Genomic DNA, 27,882 nt, shown 5'->3' on the forward strand with positions numbered 1-27,882 from the left:
CCATAGCAGGCTTTAGTGACAGGTATCCAATTTCTGAAACTTTACCTTTTTTTATTCTTCAAAATGTTAGATATGTATAGGCATAGCAAAACTAACAACCTATTCAGTTGTCTGTGTCCACAACAGACAGAGGCAGAACATGTTATTACCATACTGGGATGAGTTCTACCTCCCTAATAGTAGCAAAGCTCCTTGTTCCTTCTTGGTAATTGAGGTATGCCACTGCTCTGGTACTGTCCAACTGCATCAGGACAGGGAGGCTGGGTCAGTAGCCAAGGGAAGGAGAGACAGGCAAATTTGCTTTCAAGTCCAGAATGGTGGTAGGTGAAGCTTCCATTCAAGAGCCCTGCAATGATGGAGGTGCCCAAAACTCTTCCCCAACCCAGAAGACTCATGCCTGTTTTGACCACTTTCCATCCGAAGGAGAGAATGTACCTGCCTGTTGCCACTGGCAGGAAGACTTGTCCCACACAAAGAATTTATCGCTGTAATGCTCTTTTACAACTGGGCAAACAGTATTACTTTGAAATTCGCACAGTGTGTATTATCGGTAATATCGGTGCATGAAGGTGTTTTCCTTCAATCAGTGCCCTTGTCTTGCCGGCATCCCTCGATCAGCTGATGAAAGGAGCCAGTCAGTAAATCTACCTAGGAACAGAGCTGGCAGCCTTAGAGCTGCTGGCTCTGTTCAGGTATTCGGACAGCGGCCAGCATAAAGTTAAAGTGGGAGCCTATGAAAATGCCGGCAGCGCTGCACAGATCTGGAGGATTTCTAAATTAAGGATAACAAGTTTGGAGTTATTGATGGACCCCAACAGTAAGCTCAGGGAGATTAACTGTGAGTAATGTTACTCTGCTTGCTGACAGCCGTTTGTAGTGGATATGAAAGTTAAAAGGCAAATTAAAAAAAGTCTGTCATACCCGTGTTTATTATAAAACCTGGCCTTAGGATTTCCCTGCGGGGAGGACTGTGAGTAAATATACATCGTCTGATGTTTGATGAAGAAAATAGGTCACCAGCACTCCATAAGTTAAAATGAATTGATGAAGACATGTGTTAACAACCTGCAGATGGATTTATGATTGTCTTTAGGCTATGTTCACACCATGTCTGGACCAGATCTACAAATGCAGTGCATTTTTAGCGTACAATGAGCTTTTAGGCGCAGTCCAGTGCGGTTGCCTGCCTTTTGAATGAGTTTCCATCCGTTCCAGACCAGAGAAAATGAGACCAGCAGTATTTTTTTTTTTTTTCGTCTCAACTGGAATGGACTGAACAGAGCCCAGAAATACCATAGGGATACATTGGGATGCTTTTTGGTCCGGGAACAAACTGTTCTGGTCTGGACATGGTGTGAAAAAGCACTTAAAAGGGTGACTGAGTTCAGATATAGCTTTAGTCTTGCCGAGAGCGGTGACAGCCTGTATATTAACCACTTACATATGGAGGCAATCTGCACTTTGTGAATAAGACTGCAGTCTGTGCCTGGGGAAGTGGACAAACATAATATGGAACGGTTTGATATAAGTTATTGGAGTGAAGGAAAGATTACATTGCTTCCAGAAAGGTGTACATAGATTGACTGCTGTGCAGAGATACACAGATGGATTGCGGCAAGATCTGTGAATCTTTTTGATATGTGGAGTTAAATGTCTTACTGCTTATATGGAGAATCATGCACAAATACAGGTTGAAAAAGAAAGCATATTTCTTGGACTAATACCTATAATAGACATCCGTTTGTGGCTGTTTGCACAGGAAGAAGTTGAGGTACATCTTTTTAACCCCTTCACGACCGAGGCCTTTTTTTTTCATTTTTTGTACCCATGTTATATTCCACATTTTAGGCCTGAAAATTACTTAAAACCCCCCAACATTATATATTTTCTGAATGCCAAGACCCTATAGAATAAAATGGTGGTAGTTGCAAATTTTTATGTTGCGCAATATTAGCGCAACACAGTCACGAAGGGGTTAAAGCGCTGCTTACTTGGGACAATTCCCTTTTTCTACATATAATTGTTCTTAGTGAATTAAGAGTTTGATTAGTCATGAGGACAGAAGGTGTGAGCGGATGAATTGGTGTGCGCATTTGGCAACATTATGTTAATGTGGGGAGGTTTTTTTGGTGCGGCGTTTGGGTTCATCTTTGTAATTATATATTGTTGGATTTAGGATTTTGGTGTAATAAAAAACTACTTTTAGCTCTTTTGGTCAGTGAAGTAACTACTTTGTAACCATCCTGTTCTTAGTTACAGACCGAGGGTAATGCTGTAAGAAGTTAATTACAAGTGTGTATCCCAGAATTTTTATGAATTCTGACAGCGGCCGGCAGAAAAAAAATAAACCAGCAGAGGAAGTAATAGCCAGCCTGCTGCTGGCTATTGCACCCACCCACTGCCAATCAGCAGAGGAGGGACCTGACTGAGAACATCATCTTTCAGGTCCTCCTCTGCTGAATGACAGCAGACAGTGGGCGGGTGCAATAGCCAGCCTGCGATTGGCTATTAAATTTGAAATGGCCAACAGCAGGACTGGCTTTCGCTCCCAGCCACTGCAGATTGATCAGCAGGGGAGCGGACCGGACGGAGAACTTTTTCCCTTCAGGTCCGCTCCTCTGCTGATTGACAGGAGACAGTGGGCAGGTTTAATAGCCAGCCTGCTATTGCAACTGGTAATAGCCAATAGCAGGATGGCTGTTGCACGGCCCACTGCCTGTGGTTTACATTCAGCTGCTGGCTGCGGGATCCTGCCGCCGGCAGCTGAATGAGGCGGAGATCGGCCGATAACAGGCGACTGCCAGATGTTTACATGCAGCGCTAGCACAGCTGCATATAAACAAAATATCGGTACCTGATATGTTTGTCGGCCTGAAGGTGGCCAATAATCGATATCTGTTCCCAAAAAAAAAAAAAAAGTGACATTTTAAAGATGTCCTTGCATGGCATTCATGGAAAAATGTTCCGTTAGACTTACTGGTAACGGTATTTCTAGGAATCTTCCAGGACAGCAACCTGAGAGATGATTGGTATGGATGCCAATGCATCTAGTGTGACTGGGGCCTTAAAGATAAGGTCCCGGACCAGAATTGCTCACCACCAGGTGGGAGGTGAAAGGGAGCCTTGCAGTCCCACATCTTTACCTATACGATCCATAAGGCCATTTCATTATCTCTATTTGGCAGCCCCACCAGATGTAGTTTGAGTGAAATTCCTGCTATTCCAGATTCTCTAGGAGTTCCTGAGATTTCTCACCTCTCAAAACATCCGCAAAAAATACCCTACACTGCAATTGCTTCATGAACTATGGCACAAGTGTAAACATATCCTTTCAGTTGGATGACATACTACATTTACTCCATTATGGGACAACCCAGATTTCACCCTCTCTAGAATGGTGTATGATTTGACAATTCCATGGCCGAACTGATCTTTCTCAGTTGTTGGAAAATTCCATTTTAAACCCCTTTTCTACTGTGCAAACGGAGTCTGGAAATTCTGCAATTTTAGTTAGGTATACACTGTTAGAATTTCAAATGAACTAAATCGATTTCGGAATTTTTGTTTGACTTTCCAATCATTGATGCAGTGAAATAGCCGATTTTTAAAAACTGTACTAACAAAAAAATTTGAACGAACATGTTGGAAACTTTTCTTCAATCAAGTTAAATTCTAACGGTGAATGTGGTTTTTTGTTCAAAAAAACTCCATTCATTTCAAAATCAAAATGTTAAATTAACTGCCTCTGGGCTGGCCGTAGTAAAAAAAACGGCCGGTCAGGAGCTCTAGATCTGAGCGGGTGTCTTTAGACGTCCGCTCAGACACGCCCCCTCGGGCGCGCACGAGCGGGAAATGGCCGCAATTTAAAAAAAAACAGGCAGCGATGCCTGTTAACATACAAGCGAGCCGGCGGATCGCTTGTATGTTGCAACGATCGGTGCGCCATAAAGAGGACCTGTCACATATTTTGCTATCACATAGGGAGGTTTTATTAGCCCCCGTATGTGATAAAAAATTAAAGTCCCCCCCAAACAATTTTTTTCAAAAAATGTTTAAAGTCCCCACCCAAACAAACATGCGGCAGGGGCGCATACGTGCAAAAAAGACGATTGCACCCATTACCCCTCACGTTACATATCGCCGCAAACGTCGGAGTGAGAGCAATCATTTTAGGGCCATCACTGATAGCGGTAAAAGCTTTTAAAGTGTCGCCTATGGCCAATTGTGGGTATGGTAGTTTTCTGCGATGTCGGGGGTGCGCGCAATTTTAAAGCTTGACATGTTTGGTGTCTATTTACCCGACGTGACCCCGACTTTTATATTTTACCAAAAAACTTGCTAATAAATGTTTCCTAACAATGTAAAAAAAAACGTTTTTTTTTTTCAAAATTTTCAGTAATTTTTCCTAATTATAGCAAAAAATAAAACCCCCAGTGGTGATTAAATACCACCAAAATAAAGCTCTATCTGTCCCCAAAAAAATGGTATAAAATTAATTTCAGTACAGCGCTGCATGACGGAATAAACGTCAGTCAAAGTACCACAGCGCCGAATACTGAAAAATGGCCTGGCCAGGAAGGGGGTCTAAACACCTGGTCTTGAAGTGGTTAAAAACAAAAAAAACAAAATTAAAATTTTGTAGAACAAATCGCCAAGCCTCTCATGGTACTATCGAACGTTCCGACAGGATTTTTCATACGTTCCTGCGAAAAAACTACCTGTCTACATGTTTGTGTGGCAATGTCTACTAAGGCAATAGTTTGTAAATCAATAGTTGGTCATCTTGCTAATGATGACCAAGGAGTACAATTATTTTATTACATTTAATAGACCGAGTAAAACGATACTACATTTAGGGCCAGTTCACACCATATGCAGTTGTGATGCAGTCCGTTTGTTTGACTGCTGCAGTCAAAATACATCACAATGCTTTCCTATGGTCTTTCTTGTGCTTAAAAAAGGAGAACTATGGGGTCAGTGTTTTGCCCCATAGTTCTCCTTAGGGTAACGGGAGGACACAAACTAGCGTCCTCCTGTTACCCTAAGCTCAGTATAGCACGAGCTACAGCTCACGGTATACTGAGACGCCGGAGCGGATCCAGACTTAAAGACGACGGGATCCGCCCAGCTGCGTGAGTGACAGCTGGCTCTGCCTATCTAGAGGCAGAGCCAGCTGTACCCACCCCCTCCCCCATCCGTTCCGCCAGTCACCGCTGGCAGATCGGAGCGGGGAGAGGGGAATCCAGCCCCTCCCGTTCGGGCAGAGAGCCGTGACAGGATCGAGAGGTGAGCGAACCCGGTATGTGTTCGCTCACCTCCCGATCTACTGAGCCGACCTGTTGACAGTCTCATGGTCACAGGTCGGCTAGAACTATGAGGTGAGTGAAAAGCACTCACCTCATAGTTCCTTTAAGTCACACTGCAATGGTGTGAATTAAGTAAAAGACAGCCCATAGGAAAGTATTGTGATGTATTTTGACTGTGCCATTCAAATAGACGGACTGCATATGGTGTGAAATGGCCCTAGGGTTCACGGATATTGGTACAGGCCCTGGGGATCACTGCTTCTTTGAATGTACTCCCCAGGAAGTCTTCTGAGCAAAAGATGTGTGGGCCTTAGCATTGTGATGGCATCATGCACACAGCAGCAGCCACATGCACTGAAGCAGGAAGTGCTACGGATGCCTACTTTAGTTGCCATGGTCCCTGTGTGTTGTAAAGTAGCCACCCTCCAGAAGGACAGTATCAGCACGATATTATATGAGGATCTACGATCAAGTGATGCAAAAATTTGACGTGAATGCATTTAAGATTTAACTCCTAAGTTTAGGGTCACTTTAAAGACTGCTCAATAATGTTGCATACATTTATACCAATAAAATACATACTTTTAGGGGTTCAAACCTACTCTACTTACCTTTAGTTAAAGCCACTGGTCCAAAATAGTTTGTATCCATAATCATTCTGTCCACACTAATTTTTGTGTCTGGAATTGTTCCACGATAACTAATTCCTGCATTATTAATTAAGATGTCCACTTTTCCTACAACATGAAGAATCTCATTTGCTGCGCTGGTTACAGCCTCTACATCTGAGAGGTCGAATATTACCATATGTGGTTTATACATCTATGGTACAAAATTACAGCAATTAGAATGTTTAGTAAAAAACAGACTTCTGTCAGGCAACATATATTATTGATTTCCAACGTGTTTATGAAGAACACAAAATCGCTAAAGGAAAGCTACAAAGGTTTAGGGTACATTCTCGATTCTATAGTTTCATAGGTTTTTTTTATGGATGTATATCCGTTTTTACTCTTGATATAAAATACTTGCTTTACTAACATTTAATAAAGGGTGCACGTATGACACAGGATTATTTTCTGAGTGAAACTTTTGACACAGACTCTTTAAATAACAAGAAAGAGGGGGAGTGAGTAGGAGTATGGTCCCTCCTTTGGCTCAGTCCCTTGGGTGTATGTATTTCAACTTGATTCAGGGCCTGTGTTGATGGACTTTGAGCTTGTATCCATGAGCATATGCAATGTGCGTTCAGTTACATTCCACATCAGTTTAAGACACACTGAGATCATTCAGAGGTCATCATCATAATGTACATTTGGCTTGAATTGGACCTCCTTCTGACCTGCATTTAACCTACTCCTAAGCCAAGCATCAACCTGCTTTAAGCTGCTATAGACTTGTATGGGTAAAGAAGCAGTTCTGACCCAAACAAGAGCTTAATCAACACAGGTCCTTACTGAGCTCTGTAAACATGCTTTTTCAGCAAAGCAGATAAGGACAGACAGGAAAACATGTGATGAAGAGGGAAGAAAGGAAACAAAATGCAACACCATTGGAAATTCCCTTTAAAGCCCAACTCCAGATAAAAGCTTTTTTAGTTTTGAATTCAGTGGGGAAAGGTTAGAACCTCAGGCAGGTTTTTGTTGCCCTCTGTGTCCCCATTGAGATTTCCTCTCACTTAAATGACCCATTTGAAACCTGTCACCTGGATAGGGGCTGCCATTGCAGTCCTATTATTCTGCAAATGCCAAGGGCTTGGTTGGCATGACAATTCTCTGACTTCTATACTTTTGATTCAGTAACCAAGAACAAGTATGCAGACAAGACTTTGAAATTTAAGGACTACTAGTTAAAATACACATAACACATGGTATAAAGATATTATTATTATTATTATTATTATATGACAAAAGGTCTTTCTGCAGTATTACAGTAAACTCTTAATAAAAAGGAGGTAAACAGAATACAACGCATGGGGTGATTAGAATTAGGCCCCATTCACTGCACATCTTTTTGGAATGCCCGGGGGTGGCTACTTTCTGGTCCCAGATTGCCACCCTTGCTCAGAAGATCACGGATGTGACCCTTCCGCTTACTCCTGCAGCGTATCTCCTCCACCTGACACCGCTTTCGCGGAAAGCATATAAACGATCCCTACTGATCTCACCTACTGAATGCGGCGCGGGCATGTATCCCGGCACTATGGAGGCAGACCCAACCACCATCAGTGGAGATGTGGGTGCGAAGAGTGTGAGGAGATCAGGCAGATGGAGGACCTGACCTCAACAATTCGTAAGACCCAACACAAATTTGTGGCGACTTGGGCAGCATGGTACGTATTCAGAGACTCTTCGGAGTTTCCCCAGGTCAACCAGGGGTAAATACAGGTGGTAGCGACTGCAGGAAGGATGCTCCAGTGGACCGGGACTTGGGTGTTGTCTTCCCCTTCCCTGAATGTCTTGTCTTTTGTGATATGTGTAGTCTTCTACTCTTTGTAGTTTAGTTCCTTTTCCTTTGCCCTCCTTGGGTAACCAGGGAACTATCTGCGCCAGCTGCGGGATAGCATCCTTGGTAGAGTTGATTTGTTTTGTAGTGCATACACGTGCATCCTATGTTAGTAAAACGGGGAGTACTGATGCAGGCCCGACAGTATTGTTATATAAGTGAATAGTATGGGGGTTTGGCCGGGCTCGACTGTTCTGTATGTATTATCCTGAAGATGAGTGCAAATGTATGACAATGCCTGGCCGTAAGGCCCGTTTGATTTGATTTTTTTGGTTCTGTATAAGTGCTCTTATGTTTGTATAAATTGTAAGTTTATATGTTTATATGTTTGTATAAATAAAATAAGTTTTTTAGGCAGACCAGATCGGATGCCCAATGCAAGTCTATGGGCACCCAGATCTAAACGGACAGGTGTCCATTTACATCCGGTAACCCCCAGGCTCCGGCCAGGTGCAGAAAAACAAATGGATCAGAGTTGCTTTTTGCAGGAGCCGATAATGCCGGTGTTCCATCAAAGATTGTGACTGGGTTGGAAGGTGTGACCCGTCACGTGGTCACACATTTTAACGTAATCGCGCCCACTGATCGTCATCGCAGATGGTATGTGCAGGAGAACCGATCTGCCCTGGAACAGGTGATCGGTCCTGAAATGTCACTTTGTGGAATGTAAGATTACACTCAAAGTCGGATAGAAGTGACATTTCAGGACCGATCAGCTGTTTCAGGACAGATCGGTTCTCCTGCACATACCATCTGCCATGCCGATCTGTCCTGGAACAGCTGAGAAAGCGTTGGAATTCTTCACCTTTCGAAGGTCACATATTCCACCGCCAAAAAAAGTGGGCGTGATTACGTTAAAATGTAGGACCAAGTCACCAGTCACACATTCTAAAGTAGTCACAAACATTGATAGAACACCGGACCAGGAGTAATCTGATATAAACAGACATGTCCGTTTACATCAGATTCCCCATAGATCGACATGGGGTCTGGTCATGTAATTTCTTTCCCTCCATCGTGAGATGGAGGAAAAGCACACCACTGATTTCTTTAAAATATGTAAACATGCTTAATAATTCAACCACATAAAGAAAGACAACGAAAATCAATTCAAATCAGGATTTGAACTGGCTGCCCCAGCATGAATAAAGAGATGTCCAGTCGTTTCAGCCAGCCTTGCTACTACTGTAATACACATACAAAAACACACTTACTTTGATGGTACCCTTCGGCATTCGACTCAGTTCATTTATTAAGTCCTTAAGTCTTTCTTCACTTCGTCCACATAAAACAAGCTGGGCACCAGCTTTGTAAAATACTTTTGCACATTCTGGATAGAACAAAAACAATGTGAGTTTCCACAAGAACACAGCAACAAATATTATTGTAAATGTTTTATATTCCAATTATTGTAAATGTTTAATATTCCAATTAAAAATATGGACAAGAAAGTATTTTTTTTTTTTCTGGTTAAAACCCGTTTTGTTTTGCTTTTCTTTTTTTACTACCCGTGTGCCATTAGGGAGATTATCCTTCATTTCCTGCTCTGTAAACACAACAGGAAGTGAAAGGAGAACTCTCCAAAGCGAGAGAAACAAGTGACCCATTCAAATCACAAATATAGTCATACCAATGCTTACAGGTGCTTATCTACCAATGTATGCATCAAAACTTGTATTGCTTATGGAAAGGAACGATGCGTGCACCTTCACCTAGCCACTGAGCTACATATCTATAGTAAAATCTCAGTTATCCGATATTCAACTAACCAGAAAAAAAAAAAAAAAAATCCTGTGTACTCAGTTTTGCTTATCCGCGCCATATATTATGCTGGACATGATAGTGCTTCTATTTGTCTTAAATTTGCTATTGATTACTGCAAAAGCATTAGTTAGACCTATGTTTTTAATATTAACTCTCAAGCAACCAGAAACTACATCCATCTAGAATCTACCAATCCCCGTGGATGCCGGATAATGGAGAGTTTACTGTACTTTAGAAAATGTGGAAATCCAGTGCCATCAAGTTGTAGTGATGTTCACTTTTTTGGGCTTGTACAAATGGGAACATGCAGCATACTTTCATGCGCAATAAAGTTTGCATTTAGAGACTCTGCTACTGTTGTGAAAAGAAATTGCTGTAGAATTGGTGTACACCTAGGAGGTCCTTGTACATACCTGCAGCAGCCTCCCAAACCTTCCTGTCACGGCCAAATCTCAGGAGGTTTTGACAAGAAAAGCTTGGGCACTTACTGATAGCCCCTTCCTACCTTACACATTCCTATTGGCCAGTAAGGCTGCCCATCATTGTGATGGGAAAAACAGGAATGGACTTTTAGCAGAAAAACTTCACCACCACCCAAATATTTCAGAATTGGGCCCGTCAGAACCCCCCAGACTCTGGCCAATAGAGGAAAGTGTGGCTGCAGATATGAGCCGGTACCTCTAGGTGCCTACACATCATACCTGCGGCAGTTGGTCCCCTTCAGTCTCTTTAAGGTCATTTTTAGATGGTGCTGTGTCCCTTCACTGGTGCTTCTGGCCAGTTTCTAAACTTCCATTTGCATTACCATTAAGTTAAAAATATGCCCATGTACACAAACCTGCAGACACTGCTTGTCTGGAATATTCTTCAGGAAGCCTATGAAGCTAACCTTCCAATGCTCTCATACAGCAAAAGGGCTCTCAAGAGGGATAAATTACTTTAAGTAGCTATTGGTGCTAGATCTTTGCATTGGCACTGTAAAAGCAAGCATAAATAAACAAACATACAGGTTTTCTCATCGCCCTTCGCACATAAGAAATAATGAAGGGTCAGGAAATGGCCTTACCATTAAACAAAATTACTTGAATACATTGTTTGCTGCCGACACCTTATGTGAGGCAGCTGGCAAAATATTCAACCTATTCGCTGAAAGGTGTCCTGATATTCTTTTCCATAGCACTAAATACAAGGTTCATTTGCAGTAATTAAAACCATGTTTGCGTGATTTGCACGACTGCTTCAAGCAAGCTATAAAACCCCCATTTACATGTTTACCTTTGCCAAGGCCAGAGGTGGCACCGGTGATAACAACCACAGCATCCTGGACATAAGCACTGCTACGCAGCTTCTGTAATACTTTGAACAAACTATAGATACCAATACTGCCAATGAGAACTGGAATGATCACCCATGATGTCAAGTCCATCAGCCTGAACTTTGAGCGAGAAAGTCCTTTCCTGTTAAAAATAAAAAAACATTTGGTTAAAAAGAACATAAAATTCTTCTTTGGCTACAATTGATAAAATGGTATAACTTAAAGGAATAATATTTAAAAAGGACACTTTCTATAAGGGTGTGTAGAATATGCTTTGGGTTGTATAGATGCCATTAACATTGGCATTATTACGCTGGTAAAAAGAATACATACTAATCATTATCAAGTCACATAAGAAATCCATAAGGCAGATGAAAAGAAAAAGTGTATATGTAATGGATGGACAAAGCAGCATACTTTAACAGTTCTCTGGACACTGCTAGGCAAAGCAGATTATCAGCGAGCTGGGGAACTCCTTTGTGCTGTTAAGTATATTGCCCTGCACCTCTGCCATGTTGCTAGTTTTCAAACAGTTTAGGGCAGCTACTATTGCTGCTTTTTCATGCAGTGCAGACAAACACTGGAATTCTGCAGCTGTCTTGCAAAGGTGATGTTTGGGCTTCTGGTGTGTTTCTGTACCTTTAGGACTCATTCACACCTATGCATCATGTTAATTGCACACAGGGCCGGTGCAAGGATTTTTGCCTACACAGGCGAAGGTGGATTTTTGCACCCCCACCCTTAGTTGGTTGCCAATACATCCTTGCAGTAGCCTGGACCACATTGCTAGGGTGTAACAGGTCAAATTGCAACCCCCCCACCTGTATCGCAGGGCTCTTCTCCCCAGAGGCTGTTTTTTGTTTAAGTTGTGGGGCTGTGCGTGGCTCCACCAGTCACGTCATCCCATCTTTCATTTTTTTAAATGCGTGTTTTCACAGTGGCTGTGGACTCTAATTTTAGTGGGGGGCGGGGGGTTTAATTTAAGTTTCTTTAACTTTTTATTTGGAGGTGCTGGGGGGCTCACAGATCGCTGCAGCCGATTACAGCCTGTAGGGAGAAACCGCTGACAGTCTGCAGCGACTAGTGCCGGCACTGATTGCACAGTCAGTGGTGTATTTTGGTTTGGGGCTGCCCTAGGCAGACTCCTCCTGGTCTCCGATTCCCCTGTTACTTCATGAGGCCGCCGGGCTGCAGCATTTTCGCCGCCCCTCTGGAGAGTGCCGCCCAAGGCAAACGCCTTGTTTGCCTCGCGGCAAATACGCCCGTGCACAGTACCGTGGCATCAACACACCAACCATGCAGTGCCATACTGTGCATTGTGGTGGAAAATACAAGTTAGGTACCTGGTAACCTTTTCCAGGAATCTTCCAGGGCAGCACAGGAGAGAGGATCTACCCCACCTCAAAACAGGAAATACATGATCCACAATTAAAATAAAAGGGGCGGTGTCAGGATACCCGTGCACAGGTGTCCCCACACTACATACCAGGTATCTATACAGAAGGACCAAAATGTGTGACTACACCAGACAATGCTTATGAGCATACAGTTTATTTAAGACACCGAAAAACAAGTAACCACAAACAGCTAATAGCCAACTAAAACGCAAAACAACAAAAATCACACAAACGGTAACAGGGCAAGTGAACCTGGGGAGCAAGGCAACACGAGGGGAGCAAGGCAACACGAGGGGAGCAAGGCAACACGAGGGGAGCCACGAACCAATTGTCAGGGTACAAGGAGGCACAATGATGCAGGTAATGGCAACAATACTGTGGCACCTGGCTCACTGCAGGGAGGGATTAAATACCCTCCCAGATCAGCACCGGGTGGTGCCTAATTGCTGACACCTGCAGGTGAGCCCTGGAAGTGCAGGACCTGGTTCCAGAGTCACAGTGCCACCCAAAGGCGCTCAGGTCCCTGACAGCCACTGGCTGCCTGGAGACACCTGCAGGGGAGCACTGGAACTGCTTTAGCGCCACCTGGAGGTGTCGACATGTGGTGCCGCCCAACCACCTCAGTATTACAAAAAGAACTGAAAGCGCAAGAACCGCCAGATAGTAACAATAAAAAAAAACATGTTGAACACCCTTAAAACCACCAGGGTGGGAATCCCTGCTGCCGTGGAAAATTCCTGGAAAAGTAATCAGGTACCTAACTTGTATTTTCCCAATTCTTCCCATCTTCCAGGGCAACACAGGAGAGGATAAGCAAGAAAAGTCTGATCTCAGAAGTGGAGGAGGACCAATCTGCAGTACAAAACAAGAGATTGGCAGTGGACCCAGTGTCTTCCCTTCAGATATGTTCTGGTGAAATCCCAGCTGTCTCTGCCTAAGATGACTAAAGCCCTATTGGAGAGTGTCTTAAATCCTTTGGAGGATGATAGATCAATGGATAGCTTAAGTTAACAGGCATTGGTGTGTTATGCTGCCTTGCAGCATTTATTAGGCCCTGAACAGGCAAAAATATTCTTTGAGTTCCTCCAAGCGTGGCTGACTTCCAGGTAGCACCAGATAACTTCTAAAGCCTGGATGAGGAAAAGCTTGCTTATACTCAATGGGTGGGTTAGAATAAAATGATTAACCACTTAGAATCTACCCCTCCTGCAACAGATACAAACCCCCAAGCTACCAACAACTATTTAGGTGCGGCACATCGGGACCCGACAGCAGACTCGAGTGTATATAAAAGAACCCCTGCCCCCCAACATTATCCATGCTAATAGTGTGCACTGGCTTGAACCCAACTATATACACAGAATAATGCTGTCAGATCTTCCCCTGCATATAAAACTATAAAGTGCAAGTGGGAAGTTTGGATGCAGCCTTTTACTGCCACCAGTACTGTTAAAAGTCCTAAACTGTCGCCAGTATATCAATGTGATGTAAAATAGATGCCACCAAAATTATACAAGGACACCATCTGATATGCAGAATGCCCAAGCAGCAACTAGCTGCTGCAATAAGTTACTGAAAGTTTACGGTTATAACATGGATGCCTGATAAAGCGGGAAGGTCATGCAAGAATAACCCTGCCCTACCCTGTGAGGCCAAGAAGGACACAAAAAAACAAAATGCTTAAGCCCCACATGAGACATGCAAAGGGTTGTCATAAAAAAAAAAAAAAAAAAAGGCTGCAAAGAATGCATAGAATGCCCAAGCCATCACTGAACCTAACCACCTAGTCAAGTACCGGAGCTAAGCAAGGGTATTACCATCCTGGTACAGTTGCAAACATGCACAAGTACCCCACATGACCCGTCATGGGCTTGGTGCTATATAACTGGCAACCACCAAAAAAGGCTTGCCTGTAAAAAGTTTGTAGTTGCAAACCCAATGGACGTCACTGAGCTGCACAGAACTAAGGACTGTAAAGTCATGCCATTGCCTAAAAGTATGAACTTAGGGAACACTTCAATACTGTAATTCATAAACCAATATTTTTATTACTAAAGCAGTAAATTGGTTATCTTGTAGATAGTATAGTTACACGATGCACAGAGAGTGAACTCTGATTAAATATATATACACTGAGATTCAGAACTACAACATAAACAATGCTTTCATTCAAGCAGTAAATCAGTTATCCTGTAGCCATTATAGTTTTAGAAATACAGAGGCATGAATTTAGACGATATAGTTATGAATCTCCGTAATTGTATCACAACTAATCATGCTTTTACCAAGATGTAAATCAGTTATCTTGTAGATAGAGTTAAACAAACCAATACGGAGATTCCTGACTACATCATAACCAATAATGCATCACTAAAATAGTAAATCATACGTCTCGCACAAGTGCATAGAGTTTAAACATAGATGGGATTCCTAACTACCTCATGAACCAATAATGCTTCCAACTAAAAGCAGTAAAGCGGTTATTTCAGAGACAGTATAGTAATACCAATACACAAGGTATGCACTAATACAGAGATTCATGACTACCCAGTGAACCAATGATGCTTCCAACTAAAGCAGTAAATTGATTTTGGAGAAAGTAATACCAATACACAAAAGGTATGCACTAATACAAAGATACACAACTACCTCATGACCCCATCATGTTTTCACTAAAGCAGTAAATTGGCTATTTGAGACAGTATAGCAATACACAAAAGGTATGTACTAATACAAAGATACACAACTACCTCATGACCCCCATGATGCATTTATTAAGCAGTAAATTGGTTATTTCGGAGACAGTACCAATACACAAGGTATGCACAAATAATAGTCATACCAATGCTTACAGGTGCTTATCTACCAATGTATGCATCAAAACTGTGCAAGAGATGTAGAGAAGAAGGACTTCTATTGCCGTGCCAGCTCATGCAAAAGGAAAGCTGCATGCCCCTTCACCTAGCCAGATATCCATCTATAGTAAAATCTCAGTTATCCGGTATTCAACTAATCAGACCTCTCATCTAACCAGAAAAAAAAAAAAAATACCCTGTGTGCTCACAGTTTTGCTGATCTGCGGCATGTATTATCTTGGAAATGATTGCTTGTCCATTTGTCTTAATTTGCTTTAGAATATTGCATTTCAATAGTAATATGAATTCCATACAGAGTTTATGTTATGATATGGTTTAGCATGGGGTATGGCATTAGACCTATTTTTAATAGTAACTCAAGCAACCAGAAACTACATTTATCTGGAATCTACCAATCCCCGTGGATGCCAGATAACGGGGAGTTTTCTGTAGTTACAAAAAGTTACATTTCTGTGCTAGCTAGCTTGAGAGAGTGCTTGGACCCCCATCTATACGGTTTTATACATTGCCCCGACCATGGGCACCTTTCTGTTTTTGATAGTTTTAAACTGCTCAGGATGGCTGCCATTGTTGCTATTTTAACAGTTATGTCATGCTAAGCTGTCATTAGGGCCTTGGCAAGTAAATATGGCACAACAAAAAGAGAGTGCTCTACTCCAATCTGGAGGGGGCAAAGTCATAGGGCTTGTTCACACCATAAACAGTGTGTTCCAGAGCGGCCAGCTGGTGGAACACACTGTAGTGCATCCTGGGTGACTTCCTACATTCAGGGGCAGTAGGGGGCGAAGTGGTGCATTAAAGTCAACGGCACCAAAGCCACGCCTATAGAATGTAGCTGAAAAAAAAAAAAAATTTCACTGTAAGGGAAAAAAAACAAGTGACGAAGATTGGAAATGACGGCTAATCTGTCAAAGACTGGTAGGCCTAGCTAATTCAACTTGCATTGTGTTATGCTACAGGTCTCCAAGAAACCCAAATGTCACTGAGAATCTGCAGGTAACTCTTGTAACAGATGGTGTCAAAGTGCATGCATCTACAATTAGAAAGTCTAGAGCTGCAGCTAACGATTATTTTCAAAATCGATTAGTTAGCCGAAGTCATAAAGAGACTGTACCAATTTAACTTGCATGGGAGGTACATGGGATAAAAAGCATTTGCTGTGCTAAAAGAATATGGCCAAGACTACAGTTGTCATTGTACATAGTATACAGGCAAAGACCAGGCCTTCTGGTATAATCTGTTGTGGGCTGATAAAGTAAAGATTGAGCTGTTTGGCCTTAAGAGTAGACTTGTTTAGTGCACACCAACGACAGTATTTCAGGAGAAAACCCTTTTATCAACTGTGAAAAATGGTGGTGGAAATGTTTTGGTCTGGCTTACTCTGCCGATTCAGGGTCTGAGCAGCTTGCAGTCGAGTCAACTATGAATTCTGCACCAAAAGTGTGCTTAAGGAGAGGCCATCTGAAAGCTGAAGTTGAACAAGGAATTGATCCTTCAACATAATCTGAAGCATGCTAGAAAAACTACCAAGGAGTGGCATTTTTCAAAAGGGGTTATAAACTGTCCTGTCATCGTTAAAAGCCCCAATTTGAATCTCACTGAAATATTGTGGAGGGATTTGAAATGAGAAGAAGTTCATGTAAGGAAACTCACAAAACTCTTGCAAAGTCAATGCCAGAAACAGGTGGACAGTTATGAAAAACACCTACAAGAAGTAATTTCTGCCCAAGGGGGCAATGTCAGCTTCTGTGTAAACATATGCAACACACACGTTTATTTTCAGCAAGAAAGAAAGGGTACCAGGGGTGTGGAAATTTTTAAAAAAACTACTTGTCGAAGGGCTAAAGTGGGGGCCAAATCTACTTGTCCATCACGACAATCTACTTGTCCCAATACAAAAAATAGTTTTAATCAAAACTAAGGATGCACCAATACCGGTTTTTCGGTATCGAGTACGAGTACCAATTTTTTGCTTTCGGATTTCGCCAACACTGAATACTAATACCGGTGCTTCCGCTGGCATGGAGCAGGCTTCTCTGGTAATCAGGAAACCGGGCAGCAGGTAATGACATCCCGCCCAGGTTCCTGATTGCCACGGAAGCCGGCTCCATGTTGTTTGGCCTGCTTGATTGCGATTGGCCGGGAAACCTCCTTCCCGGTCAATCAGGAAGCCGGATGGCGAGTAATAACCTGATTGAAACTGGCTCAATGCTGATTGGCTGGAAAGCCGGCTTCCTGGCCAATCAGCAACGAGATTGTATTAAACGAGCGGCGGCGGCTCCACAATGTACATTCAGCTCTGCTTGTCCGGAGCCGGGCTGAATGTACTTTAAAACTACTTGCCCGGCGCCCGAAACTGCATGTCCCGGGCGTCAGGCGATAGGAATTCCACACCCCTGGGTACAACAAAGACTGTACACTATTGTTTCTGTAAAACAATATCTGCGTTTCCCTTTATGACAACAGTATACAGGCAGTCCCCGGGTTACGGACGTCCGACTTACGGACAATCCGTACTTACGAACGGGGTCCACAGTTCTAACTGTGGACCCCGTCGGTACATTTAGGAGAACTGTGGCTGCAGCGGCCTGTGTCCTTTCAAATCCCCACGCCTGTGTTGGCATAGGCAGTGGGGACACAGACCGCTGCATACCGCTGATGCCCCACGTACCTCCGCTGATGTGCCGGCTTCCTCTTCAGCCGTTCCGTCGACTTCCCCGGTCCGGGCGATCCTCCGGTCTCCTGGTCCGGCCGCGGCTCCTCTGCCTACTCTTCATTGCAAGCTGGGAGCCATACACAGCCTGCTATTGGATATTGTAAAATGCACCCGCCCACTGTCAATCAGTATGGGGGGACTTGATAAAGAGAACTTTCTGCTTCAGGCCCCTCCTCTGCTGATTGACAGAAGGCAGTGGGCAGATGCAATAGCCAGCCTGCTATTGCAATTTGAAATAGCCAATAACAGGCTGGCTATGGCTCCCAGCATTAAAATACAAAAAAAAAAACTGTCATTTTAAATAAAAACATTTTTTTAATTATATTATAATCTTCTGAACAACAGGAACAGACAGCAAAAGAACTGTGACCCTTCCCTATGCTATCCAAAACTAAAAATAGTTTTGGCTGGAGTTACACTTAAAAAAAAATGTACCTGTTCCGACTTGAATTTTTGTATGCAACTTAAGTACAAACCTAAAGTCCCTATCTTGTATGTAACCCGGGGACTGCCTGTAATAATGTGACAGTCAGTTACAAACACAATTAAAACCTATGAACATTTTTTGGTAGTAAAAATTGTTGAATTTAAACAGATTTGACCTGGCAAGGTCAGAAAGACAGATTTGGATCCAAGCGAGATAAACCCCCCCCCACCAATCTAAAAATGGATCATTGGAGGCTGTGTAAAAAGGACAAAACAAGTTTAAAAACGCAGTGTGGGAGAGCCGATAAATAATAAAAAACAAAATCAATTGTGAAAGCTAACACATACTGACTTACAGTCAGAGGTACCCACTTCTCAGCCGCGATAACAGCCTCCTTGTTAGCTTCTGTTAGCTTCTCATAATGTCACAGGCAAAGCTGGTTCATGTGACAGTACAAGAATAGAAGCATAGAAAGCCAAGTCCTTGAAGTCAGTCTAACTGGGATAGCATCAGATATGCTTGTAATGCATATCAAAATTCACTGCAGATATTAGCATGTACATTATTTTTTGTACCATAGAGCAAACCTGTATCCAGTTTTGTTTAAAACACACAGCTATGAGTTGTTTAAACCAGTTTAACGCCAGGGTGTTAAACTCCTTCCTGTCCAGGCCATTTTTCAGCGCTGTAGTACTTAAAAGGAGAACTATGGGGGTCAGTGTTTTTAGTTCTCCTTAGGGTAACGGGAGGACACAAACTAGCGTCCTCCCGTTACCCTAAGCTCAGTATACCGCGAGCTACAGCTCGCGGTATACTAGACGCCGCACCGGATCCCGACGTAGATGACGGGATCCGCCCAGCTGCGTTAATTTTGGGGGAGACCGATAAGAGTTTCTTTCTGATATTAATCACCACTGGAGGAGTTTTTATTTTTCTTTACTATATAAAAAAGGAAAAAGTTGCGAAAGTTGTAAAAAAATAAAATAATCTCCAAACAGGATGCAGGTAATGGCGATAATACTGTGGCGCCTGGCTCACTGCAGGGAGGGACTAAATACCCTCCCAGATCAGCACCAGGTGGTGCCCAATTGCTGACACCTGCAGGTGAGCCCTGGAAGTGCAGAACCTGGTTCCAGAGTCACAGTGCCACCTGAAGGCGCTCAGGTCCGACAGCCACTGGCTGCCTGGAGGCACCTGCAGGGGAGCACTGGAACTGCCAGATCTGCTCCAGCGCCACCTGGAGGTGTTCAGATCCCTGACAGTTTGAGAATCTTCCAGGATAGCAACCTGGAGATGACTGGCTCTTCCATCTACAGGAAAAAGCCTTCCTCCATCTAGAGAGAAAGGAAGCCGTCCACCTTTCCGTTTGATCTTGTTGCAAAGAAATCTACCTCTGGAATCCCCCATCTGGAGATCACTTCACCAAAGTTCTGGGTGAAGCTCCCATTAATTTCTGATGAAGTAGCTTGCGACTTAAGTAGTCAGCTACCATATTGTCCACCCCCTTATATAGACTGCTGAAATGGAGAGGATATTTGCTTCTGCCAAAAGTATCTTCTCCGCTACCTCCAGCAGTTAGTACGATTTAGTACCTCCCTGGTGGTTCAAGTACGCCACAGTTGTAGCATTGTCTGAGAGGGCCAGAACTTGAGGCTCTGCTGAAAAACCAACAAAGCCTCTTTTAACCACTGTCAGTTCCCTTAAAATTGGGAGGAACATCCCAGCAAATTCTGGGACCAAAATCCCTGAGCCTGCATTTCTTGTGAATGAGCTCCCAAACCCCCAGGAATTGGCATCAGTAGCGATCTTGACCGGGGAAAGTTGACTCCAAGATCTACCCTCCACAAGCCTTTGAGAGTCCAGCCACCAGAGAAGAGATTCTCGAATCCTCAATGACAGCTGAACTCTCTGGTCTAATGACTTCTGGCAATCCCACTGAGATACAAGAAACCTCTGGGAGGGGCCTCGAGTGCAACTGAGCCCAAGTCAAAGTAGGGATGGAGGAGGTCATGATTCCTAGAACACTCTCAGAGACAGGGAATCTGCTAACAAGGTCCTCTGGACGATACCTAGAGTACCTGAAATCTTGTCCATTGTGAAGAAAACCTTCAGAGAAACAATGAGATATCCGAGAAAAATCAGGTACTTCTTTCTGGGCATGTTGGGTATCCATTTACTCGTAATATTTTAGATTTTACAAAAAAATGGTTGTATGCATTTTTACGAGTAAATAGATACCCAACATGCCCACATATGTTTAAGGTAATATGCCATGCTCGCCAGGGGCTTTAAAATTTGTAGGTTTTTTTTAAAATTTTGCAAGAGCTACAAGCCTCCTATGTGATAGCATACTAGTGATTTACAAGTATTTTTGGGCACTAAAATTAACTGAAGTTAATTTTTTACTAAATGTTTTGGTTTAATAGAGTTGCGCTAATATCGTGCAATGTAAACAATGGCAACTGCCACTACTGTATTTTATTCTACAGGGTCTTCGCTTTTAGAAAATATATACTGTTTGGGGGTTTTAAAGGGTTATTAAACCCTCCGGTGTTTTTGCATATATCTACTGCTCGCAAGCAGTAGATATATGCAAATAGTGTAAAAAATACACCACGCTTAAAACTTACCTATGTCTTCGCCGCGCGCTCCCGTCCGAGAATTTTCACAAAGCATCTTGGGGCGGGCACATGCAGTTCACATTTTCAGCGAGGAGAGACACAAGGCAAGTATATGGACACGTGCACCCACATGCAGACACCGTGGGACAGGAAGTGCCAGCAAGGGCAGAGGAGTCAGCGCTGGATCTGAGACCCGCAGCAGCACTGGAAGGACAGATATAAATGACAGGAAAGATCGGATTAAGAAACATCATTTAAAAAAGGTACCATATTTGCCGGCGTATAAGGCAACTGGGTGTATAAGACGATCCCCTAATTTTCCAGTTAAAACATAGGTTTTGGGATATACTCGTCGTATAAGACTACCCCCCTTCCGAGGCTTCATATTTCCTTCTTCTTGCTGGAGACATGGGGTCTTGTCTACCAGCCATTTTGTTTAAATACACCCACTAATCTGTCAGTACGGTAGCTTCGGCTACATAAGTATACCGGTATACCGCGCTGAGCCAATCACAGCGAGCGATGTACACAACCTCTGCCAATCAGAGCAGGCTTTGTATTCATTAATAGAATACATCGCTCGCTGTGATTGCCTCAGCGCGGTATACTGTATGTACTCAAAACTACCGTACATGCAGTATTACCACACATCCAAAGGGCAGACAGATTAGGGACGCTAGCTTTGGGCCAGCTTGGCCCAAACGAACTAAAGGTTCACATTGTATACCCCACGTATAAGACGACCCTCGATTTTCGGGGGATGTTTAAGTATAAAAAGTCTTATACGCCGGAAAATACGGTAAGTGCTTTAGTTAACATTGGGGGGAGGGAAAAATATTTTTGACTTTAATGTCACTTTAAGCAAGGAACAGACAAAGATGTCACCAAGTAATTTTCAGGCCTTAAATGTGGATTTTAACATGTGTGCAAAAACACAAAAAAAGGCCTTGACAATAAAAGGGTTAAACCAACATTGCAAGGTTGTCCACAGTGGGCAGTTTCTAATCTTGTTCTTTCCAATATTTAAAAGCATACCTACAACTAAAAATGTGCCAGTCCTAAAATGTGTTCGCTGCATTAGTTTCCTTTTTCAGGCTTGCTGATCATTTACGGAAAAATTAAAATAATGCAGCCACCACATACAAGGACTGGTAAGCTGCACTAGAATACATTTTTGTTCTTCTCTTTAATTATTCTTTAATGTTTTATTGTTAAAACAGTTTAAGAGTACAGTGCACTAACACAATTCCAGTTACATTTTTTAAAATACTCTAAATAGTATTACGTTCTTTGAAGCCCCATCCACATTTGTGATTGGAGCTACACTGCAAATTGCAGTGGCAAGAATCAGTGGCTTCATGCAGCTGCAATCACAGCTGTATGCATAGAGCAGCTGCCACTCACCCTATACTGTACAAGGCAATGACAGGCCAATGGCAGCCGCAGCTGTTCGTGACTACTGTTTGGATGGCCACCGATGATCATCCCCGGACAAGGACTGCAACTAACAATTTTCATAATCATTTAGTTGGCCGATTATTTATTTATTTTTTAAATTTAAAAAAATAAAAAATAAAAATAAAAAATAAAAAATCGGCTAAATAAAAAAAAACATTTTATTTAAAAAGAAATGCACAAATGGAGCGTTACTAGCATTTACTTTAGAATAAAACTGCATCCACATTTCTTGCAATCGCATGGCATTGCAGGACTGGGTGGGAGGCGCGTTTGGGGTGCCATTTAAATCAACGGCACCACAATACACATCCTGCAACAGAATTTGTCAGGCCGAAAGCAAAAAATTGTTTTTCCCCACTTTTTTTTTTAAAGAATTGTATGCATTATATTAGATTAATGGATTTAAAATATGAATTGTAAAACTCCAATATAATAGCCAAATGTTTATTTAAAATAAAAGCATTGGTCATCAGTTTAGTTAGCCATGAATATTGGGTGGAAAATATTTGTCATGTGTAAGGCAATCGTCGTTTGACAATTCTAAGGCCATCAATCACTGTTAACACTAAACTGATGAGCAATAAGCATAGCTGCAGTGGCCGAGGAGATGTATCTGTTCGGCTGTCTTCCTTTCTCTTCGGCCACCTGCAGCTTCCTCCACCCACCTCAGGTGCCATAGTCCGGGAGGAAGCCTGCAGCGTTACTATTGGCCGGCCAGAAATTTATGCAGCGCGGGATCCGAAAAGAGAGTTTAATCTCTGTACATGGGATGATAAATATATCTGTACCCCTACCGTTCCCCCCAACAAGAGGAATACGATCAGCTATGTGAACTGTAAGGCCCTGTTCTTTCTTACACCGCTGACCTCTGCGTTACATTACTGACCTCTGTACATGCACACTGCAAATCCCTGTTTTTCTGCGTCTGCATCCCTGACCTCTGCATTACATTACTGACTTCTGTAATGTGCGTCTCACCGCTGGCCTCTGCACTGTGCGTTGTTACTGATATGCATCACACTGTACTCCGCGTCACACTGCTGGCCTCTGTACTCTGCATCACACCGCTGACCTGGCAGAGTTAAGGCCGGGGCAGGGTAGGGGTTAGGCAGGGCAACTGGGGGGGGCGAGTAACTTTTAAGGCCTGGCTAGTAACTCAGGACTTGAAATTTTGAGCCCTGCCCTATGGGAAGTTTTGGGTATTGACGTTTTTTGCAGCTTCACAGGCGAACACAATTTTAAGGCTTGACATGTTTGGTATCCATTTACCCGGATGCTTTCAGAACATATATCAATGTTTGGGTGCTTGAAGCTGTTTTCTAGCCAAAAATGTATATTTTATCGGGTGTGCGCAAATAGTAAGAAATTGCTCCGGACAGCAAGTGGTCAAAAATATTTGACAGCGACTGAGAAAGTAAACCACCCACACTGTTATCAATTAGTTTGAGAAAAAAAAAAAGTTGATTATCCAGGAAATGTTGTGCAGAGGTAGGTCTATCCGGCACAGTCAGACTAGACCAACCTCTAGGTCCTAATTTGTACATTTATGTGAACTGTGGATGTAGACCTCCAGGTTAAAGTACTACCATTTCTATGCATGTATAACTTGTCAGTTCCAGCATCATGCAACAAACTAACTTGTGAATATCTGGTTATTTGCCATGCATTTGTGTATGCCCATCCAAAACTTGGTTTAGTTTTGATCAGAGTTGGGAAAGGTTAGAACCACTGTCAGGTTTTTATTCCAGTGTATGAAGGTCTCACTGAATCTGAAGTACACCCCCCGGGTCTAAATCTGTCGTAGTGAGAGTACATTCTCCCAGAATTTTTGGTCAGAGATGCACTAAAGTCTAGGAACCCAGCAACTCGCACGTGACTGTCCTCACCAGCTGCATTGAATAAAGAATTAGAGATGATCAGAGCCCCAGTGTTCAGTATTCTCTGTTAAACAGATTTAAAAAGGAACAAAATACCCTATGCAAATCGAGGGGCCCCAGTACAAAACCCAAATAGGATTTTTGTACTTACAGTAAAATCCTTTTCTCTCCCGTTCATTGAAGGACACAGGGCAACAGATCGTATATCCTGAATGGTAGGGTATATATTGCCACCTGCAGGAGTAGGACGCTAGGCACATAACAAAAGACAAGACAGCCTAGGGGTGGGCAGCCCCTGCTGGTGGCCCAACCCCCCACTTGCTGACAAGTCTCCAGTAAGTAACAAGCAGTTAGGAGTGCACATCCCATAAAAGAGGGCAGGACCTGTGTCCTTCAATGAACGGAGAGAAAAGGATTTTACGGTGAGTACAAAAATCCTATTTTCTCTCCCGTTCATTGAAGGACACTGAATGGTAGGGACGTCACCAAGCAGTAACACACTGGAGGGATGGGCAACAACAAACAAAACACCCAAAAGACCCCTCAAAGTGCCGCCTGCAACATTTTGCACCCCAAACCAGCACCGCCCGATGCCAACTCGTCCACCTTGTAAAACTTAAACAAAAAGGTGGGAACAGAAGACTGAGTAGCGGCCTTACAAACCTGAGAAACCGAGGCCCCATGGCGAAAGGCCCAGGAAGCTCCAACATTGCGAATCCACCAAGAGATTGTAGCCGCCGACGCGGCCCGTCCCTTACGACAGCCCTCCGTGAGCACGAACAAGGATTCCGTCTCACGAAAAGCTGTACCTTCCAAATAAACACGAAGAGTGCGAACCACATCCAAACAGTGGAGTGCACGTCCCTTCCTATGAACCGGCTTCGGGCACAGGGAAGGTAAGACAATGTCCTCATTCAGATGGAATGCCGACACAACCTTAGGCAGGAAGGCCAGCCAAGGACGGAGAACAAGGCAGCCAATTCAGACACCCGCCGCACGGAAGTGGTGGCCACCAAAAAGGCCACCTTTTGCGACAAGGGCATAAGTGGAATGTCCTGAAGAGGCTCAAATGGAGATTCCTGCAACACCAAAAGCACCAGATTCAGATGCCATGGAGCCAAAGGCAGCGTACAGGGGGGAGCAATGCGCGTCACCCCCTGGACAAAAGTGCGAACCAGAGCGTTAGACGTTAAAGGCCACTGGAAAAGCACAGCCAAAAGCAGATATTTGGCCCTTCACAGTACTCAAAGCCAGCCCTTGAGCCACCCCACGCTGCAATTCTGCCGACGGAAAACAAGCGCGGGGACAGAGCCCCAGCCTCACACCAGGCAAATTAGGCCCTCCACGTGCGATGGTAGATCTTACGAGAGACCATTTTGCGCGCCCTAAGCATCGTGGAAATGACCGCAGCGGACAACCCCCGGTCCTTCAGGAAGGATGGAACACAGGTCCCTGGGATAGAAGATCGGGACACAGAGGCAGCCGCCACGGTGCGTCCACCACCAGCTGAACCACGTCCGCGTACCACGCCCTCCCGAGGCCAGTCCGGGGCCTCGAGGACGACCTCGGTCGCGACCCGACACAGAAGCCAAGGCAACAGATAGAGGGGGAAAAGGCATAAAATTAGACCGTAATGACCCCAAGGAGCCACCAGGGCATCCACCGCCTCAGCCCAGGGATCCAGAGCCCGGGCCACAAACCTGTCCACCTTCCCGTTGAACCGAGACACCAGAAGATCAACCTCCGGCGTTCCCCAGCTGCTGAAAAACCTCCGGGTGCAGAGACCACCCTCCCGGGGCCACCGACTGTGGTAATCGGCCTGCCAATTTTCCACCCCCGGGGATGTAGACCGCCGAGAGAGCCAGAACCCAATTTTCCACCCAGGAGAGAATCACGAACACCTCTCGAACTGCGGCCACGCTTTTTGTGCCGCCCTGGTTGTTGATGTACGCCACCGCGGTGGCGTTGTCTGACTGGACCCGAACCGCCATATCCTGGAGCCGGGTCGACCAATGAAGGAGAGAAAGGCGAATCGCCCGAAATCCCAACACATTTAAAAATCGACAGACGGGACTCCTCCGGCAACCAACGACCCTGCACGGTCAAGGAGCCCAGGACTCCGCCCCAGCCCCAAAGGCTGGCGTCCGTGGTGACTACCATCCAGTGCACAGGAAGGAAAGACTTCCCCCGCACCAAGGCCGGAGATTGAAGTCACAACCGCAGGGAGACCCTCGCCTCCTGAGAAACTTGAATCTCCCTGTCCAAGGACAGGGGGGGGACTTGTCCCACTGTACCAGGATGTTCCTCTGCAGGGTCCTGGTATGGTGTTGTGCAAAGGACACCGCCTCGAAGGAGGCCACCATGAGACCCAGGACCTGCATGCAAAAACAAATGGCCGACCACCGGTGAGTCCTCAGTATGCTGCAGCGGAGGAGCAGGCAGCCGTCTCGGCAGTTTGGACGAGTATTTTAGCTCCTAGACAAAAAGGAGCACTTAACCCTTGCAGTGCAGGTGTGGCCCCACTGCAAGGGTTAAGAACACTTACCTAAAAGTTATTTTTTTAAAGGCCCATTCACACCAGAGTGTTGCGCTAAAGCCACAGTATCCATGCATTTAGCATGCGTTATCACAGAGTGCAATGTACCGCATGCTAGGTGTGCTGTAACTCATTCTGAATGGCATCCCAATGCACATACTCCGCATTGCCATGCAGCAAATGAAAAGGTTAAAGTTACATTTGTGGACAGAGTCTGGACATGACCATGCGTAAAAAATATATAATATTCTTAATACTTCCCTTAATTAAACTAGAAAGGCTTGAGCTACCTCTACTTGCGGATCCAGGATATCTCTGGTGTAGCAGGAAGAGTTCCATCGTTCAAAAAGCCTGACGAAATGTGCTGCGATGCCTTTCCTTGCGGCGATTCTTATGCATGCCCCTCAGAATGGCTTCACAGTGTGAGCGAAATCGATGGTCTATCAGGATGTTAACCACTTGCCATCAAATGGCATTTTCTTACTATTTGCGCACACATGATAAAATATAAATTTTTGGCTAGAAACAGCTGCAGACCCCCAAACAATGATACATGTTCTGAAAGCAGATGCCCTGTAGAATAAAAAAAATGCTAGTTGCAATTTTTTACGTCGCACGGTTTTTGTGCAAATGTTTATCAAACCAGTATTTTTAGGAAAAAATAAAACTAAATAAAAATTTAGTGCACAGAAACATAATACAATAACCAATTTTTTGGTAAAATATGAAAGACGGGGTCACGCCGGGTAAATAGATACCAAACAGGTCAAGCCTTAAATTGCGTTCGCCCGTGAAGCAGCAAAATAAGTCAATAACCAAAATTTCCTATAAAAAGGAACATTTTACCGCTTTTACCGCTCAACAGCTTAGTGCCAACAGTGATTGATGGCCCTAGAATTATTGCTCTCACTCCAACATTCGCTGCGATATGTAACATGTGTAGCGAAATTGTCGTTTTCGCACCGACGCGTGTTTATGTGTGTGCACGTGGGACTTAAAAATGGTTTTGCATTTTTTAATTTTTCTTTTAGGTTACATTCATTTTTATTAAATTTTAAACACTCCCACCACCCCCACCCCATAG

General features: G+C 43.8%; 1 protein-coding gene across 1 annotated transcript in view; it reads right to left on the reverse strand.

The window, feature by feature from the left end:
- Window positions 1-27,882, reverse strand: part of DHRS7B (dehydrogenase/reductase 7B) — a 48,700-nt gene that overhangs the window by 10,483 nt on the left and 10,335 nt on the right. Inside the window, exons 2-4 of the mRNA XM_018566787.1 lie at window positions 10,851-11,032; window positions 9,026-9,141; window positions 5,918-6,128 (exon numbers count right to left, since the gene is read on the reverse strand). Coding sequence (XP_018422289.1) covers window positions 5,918-6,128; window positions 9,026-9,141; window positions 10,851-11,001 — 478 coding nt within the window. The 5' untranslated portion in view covers window positions 11,002-11,032. The remainder of the gene's footprint in view (window positions 1-5,917; window positions 6,129-9,025; window positions 9,142-10,850; window positions 11,033-27,882) is intronic.

This window comes from Nanorana parkeri, unplaced genomic scaffold (genome assembly GCF_000935625.1).
Source record: "Nanorana parkeri isolate BGI_ZX_2015 unplaced genomic scaffold, ASM93562v1 scaffold975, whole genome shotgun sequence".
NCBI lineage: Eukaryota > Metazoa > Chordata > Amphibia > Anura > Dicroglossidae > Nanorana > Nanorana parkeri.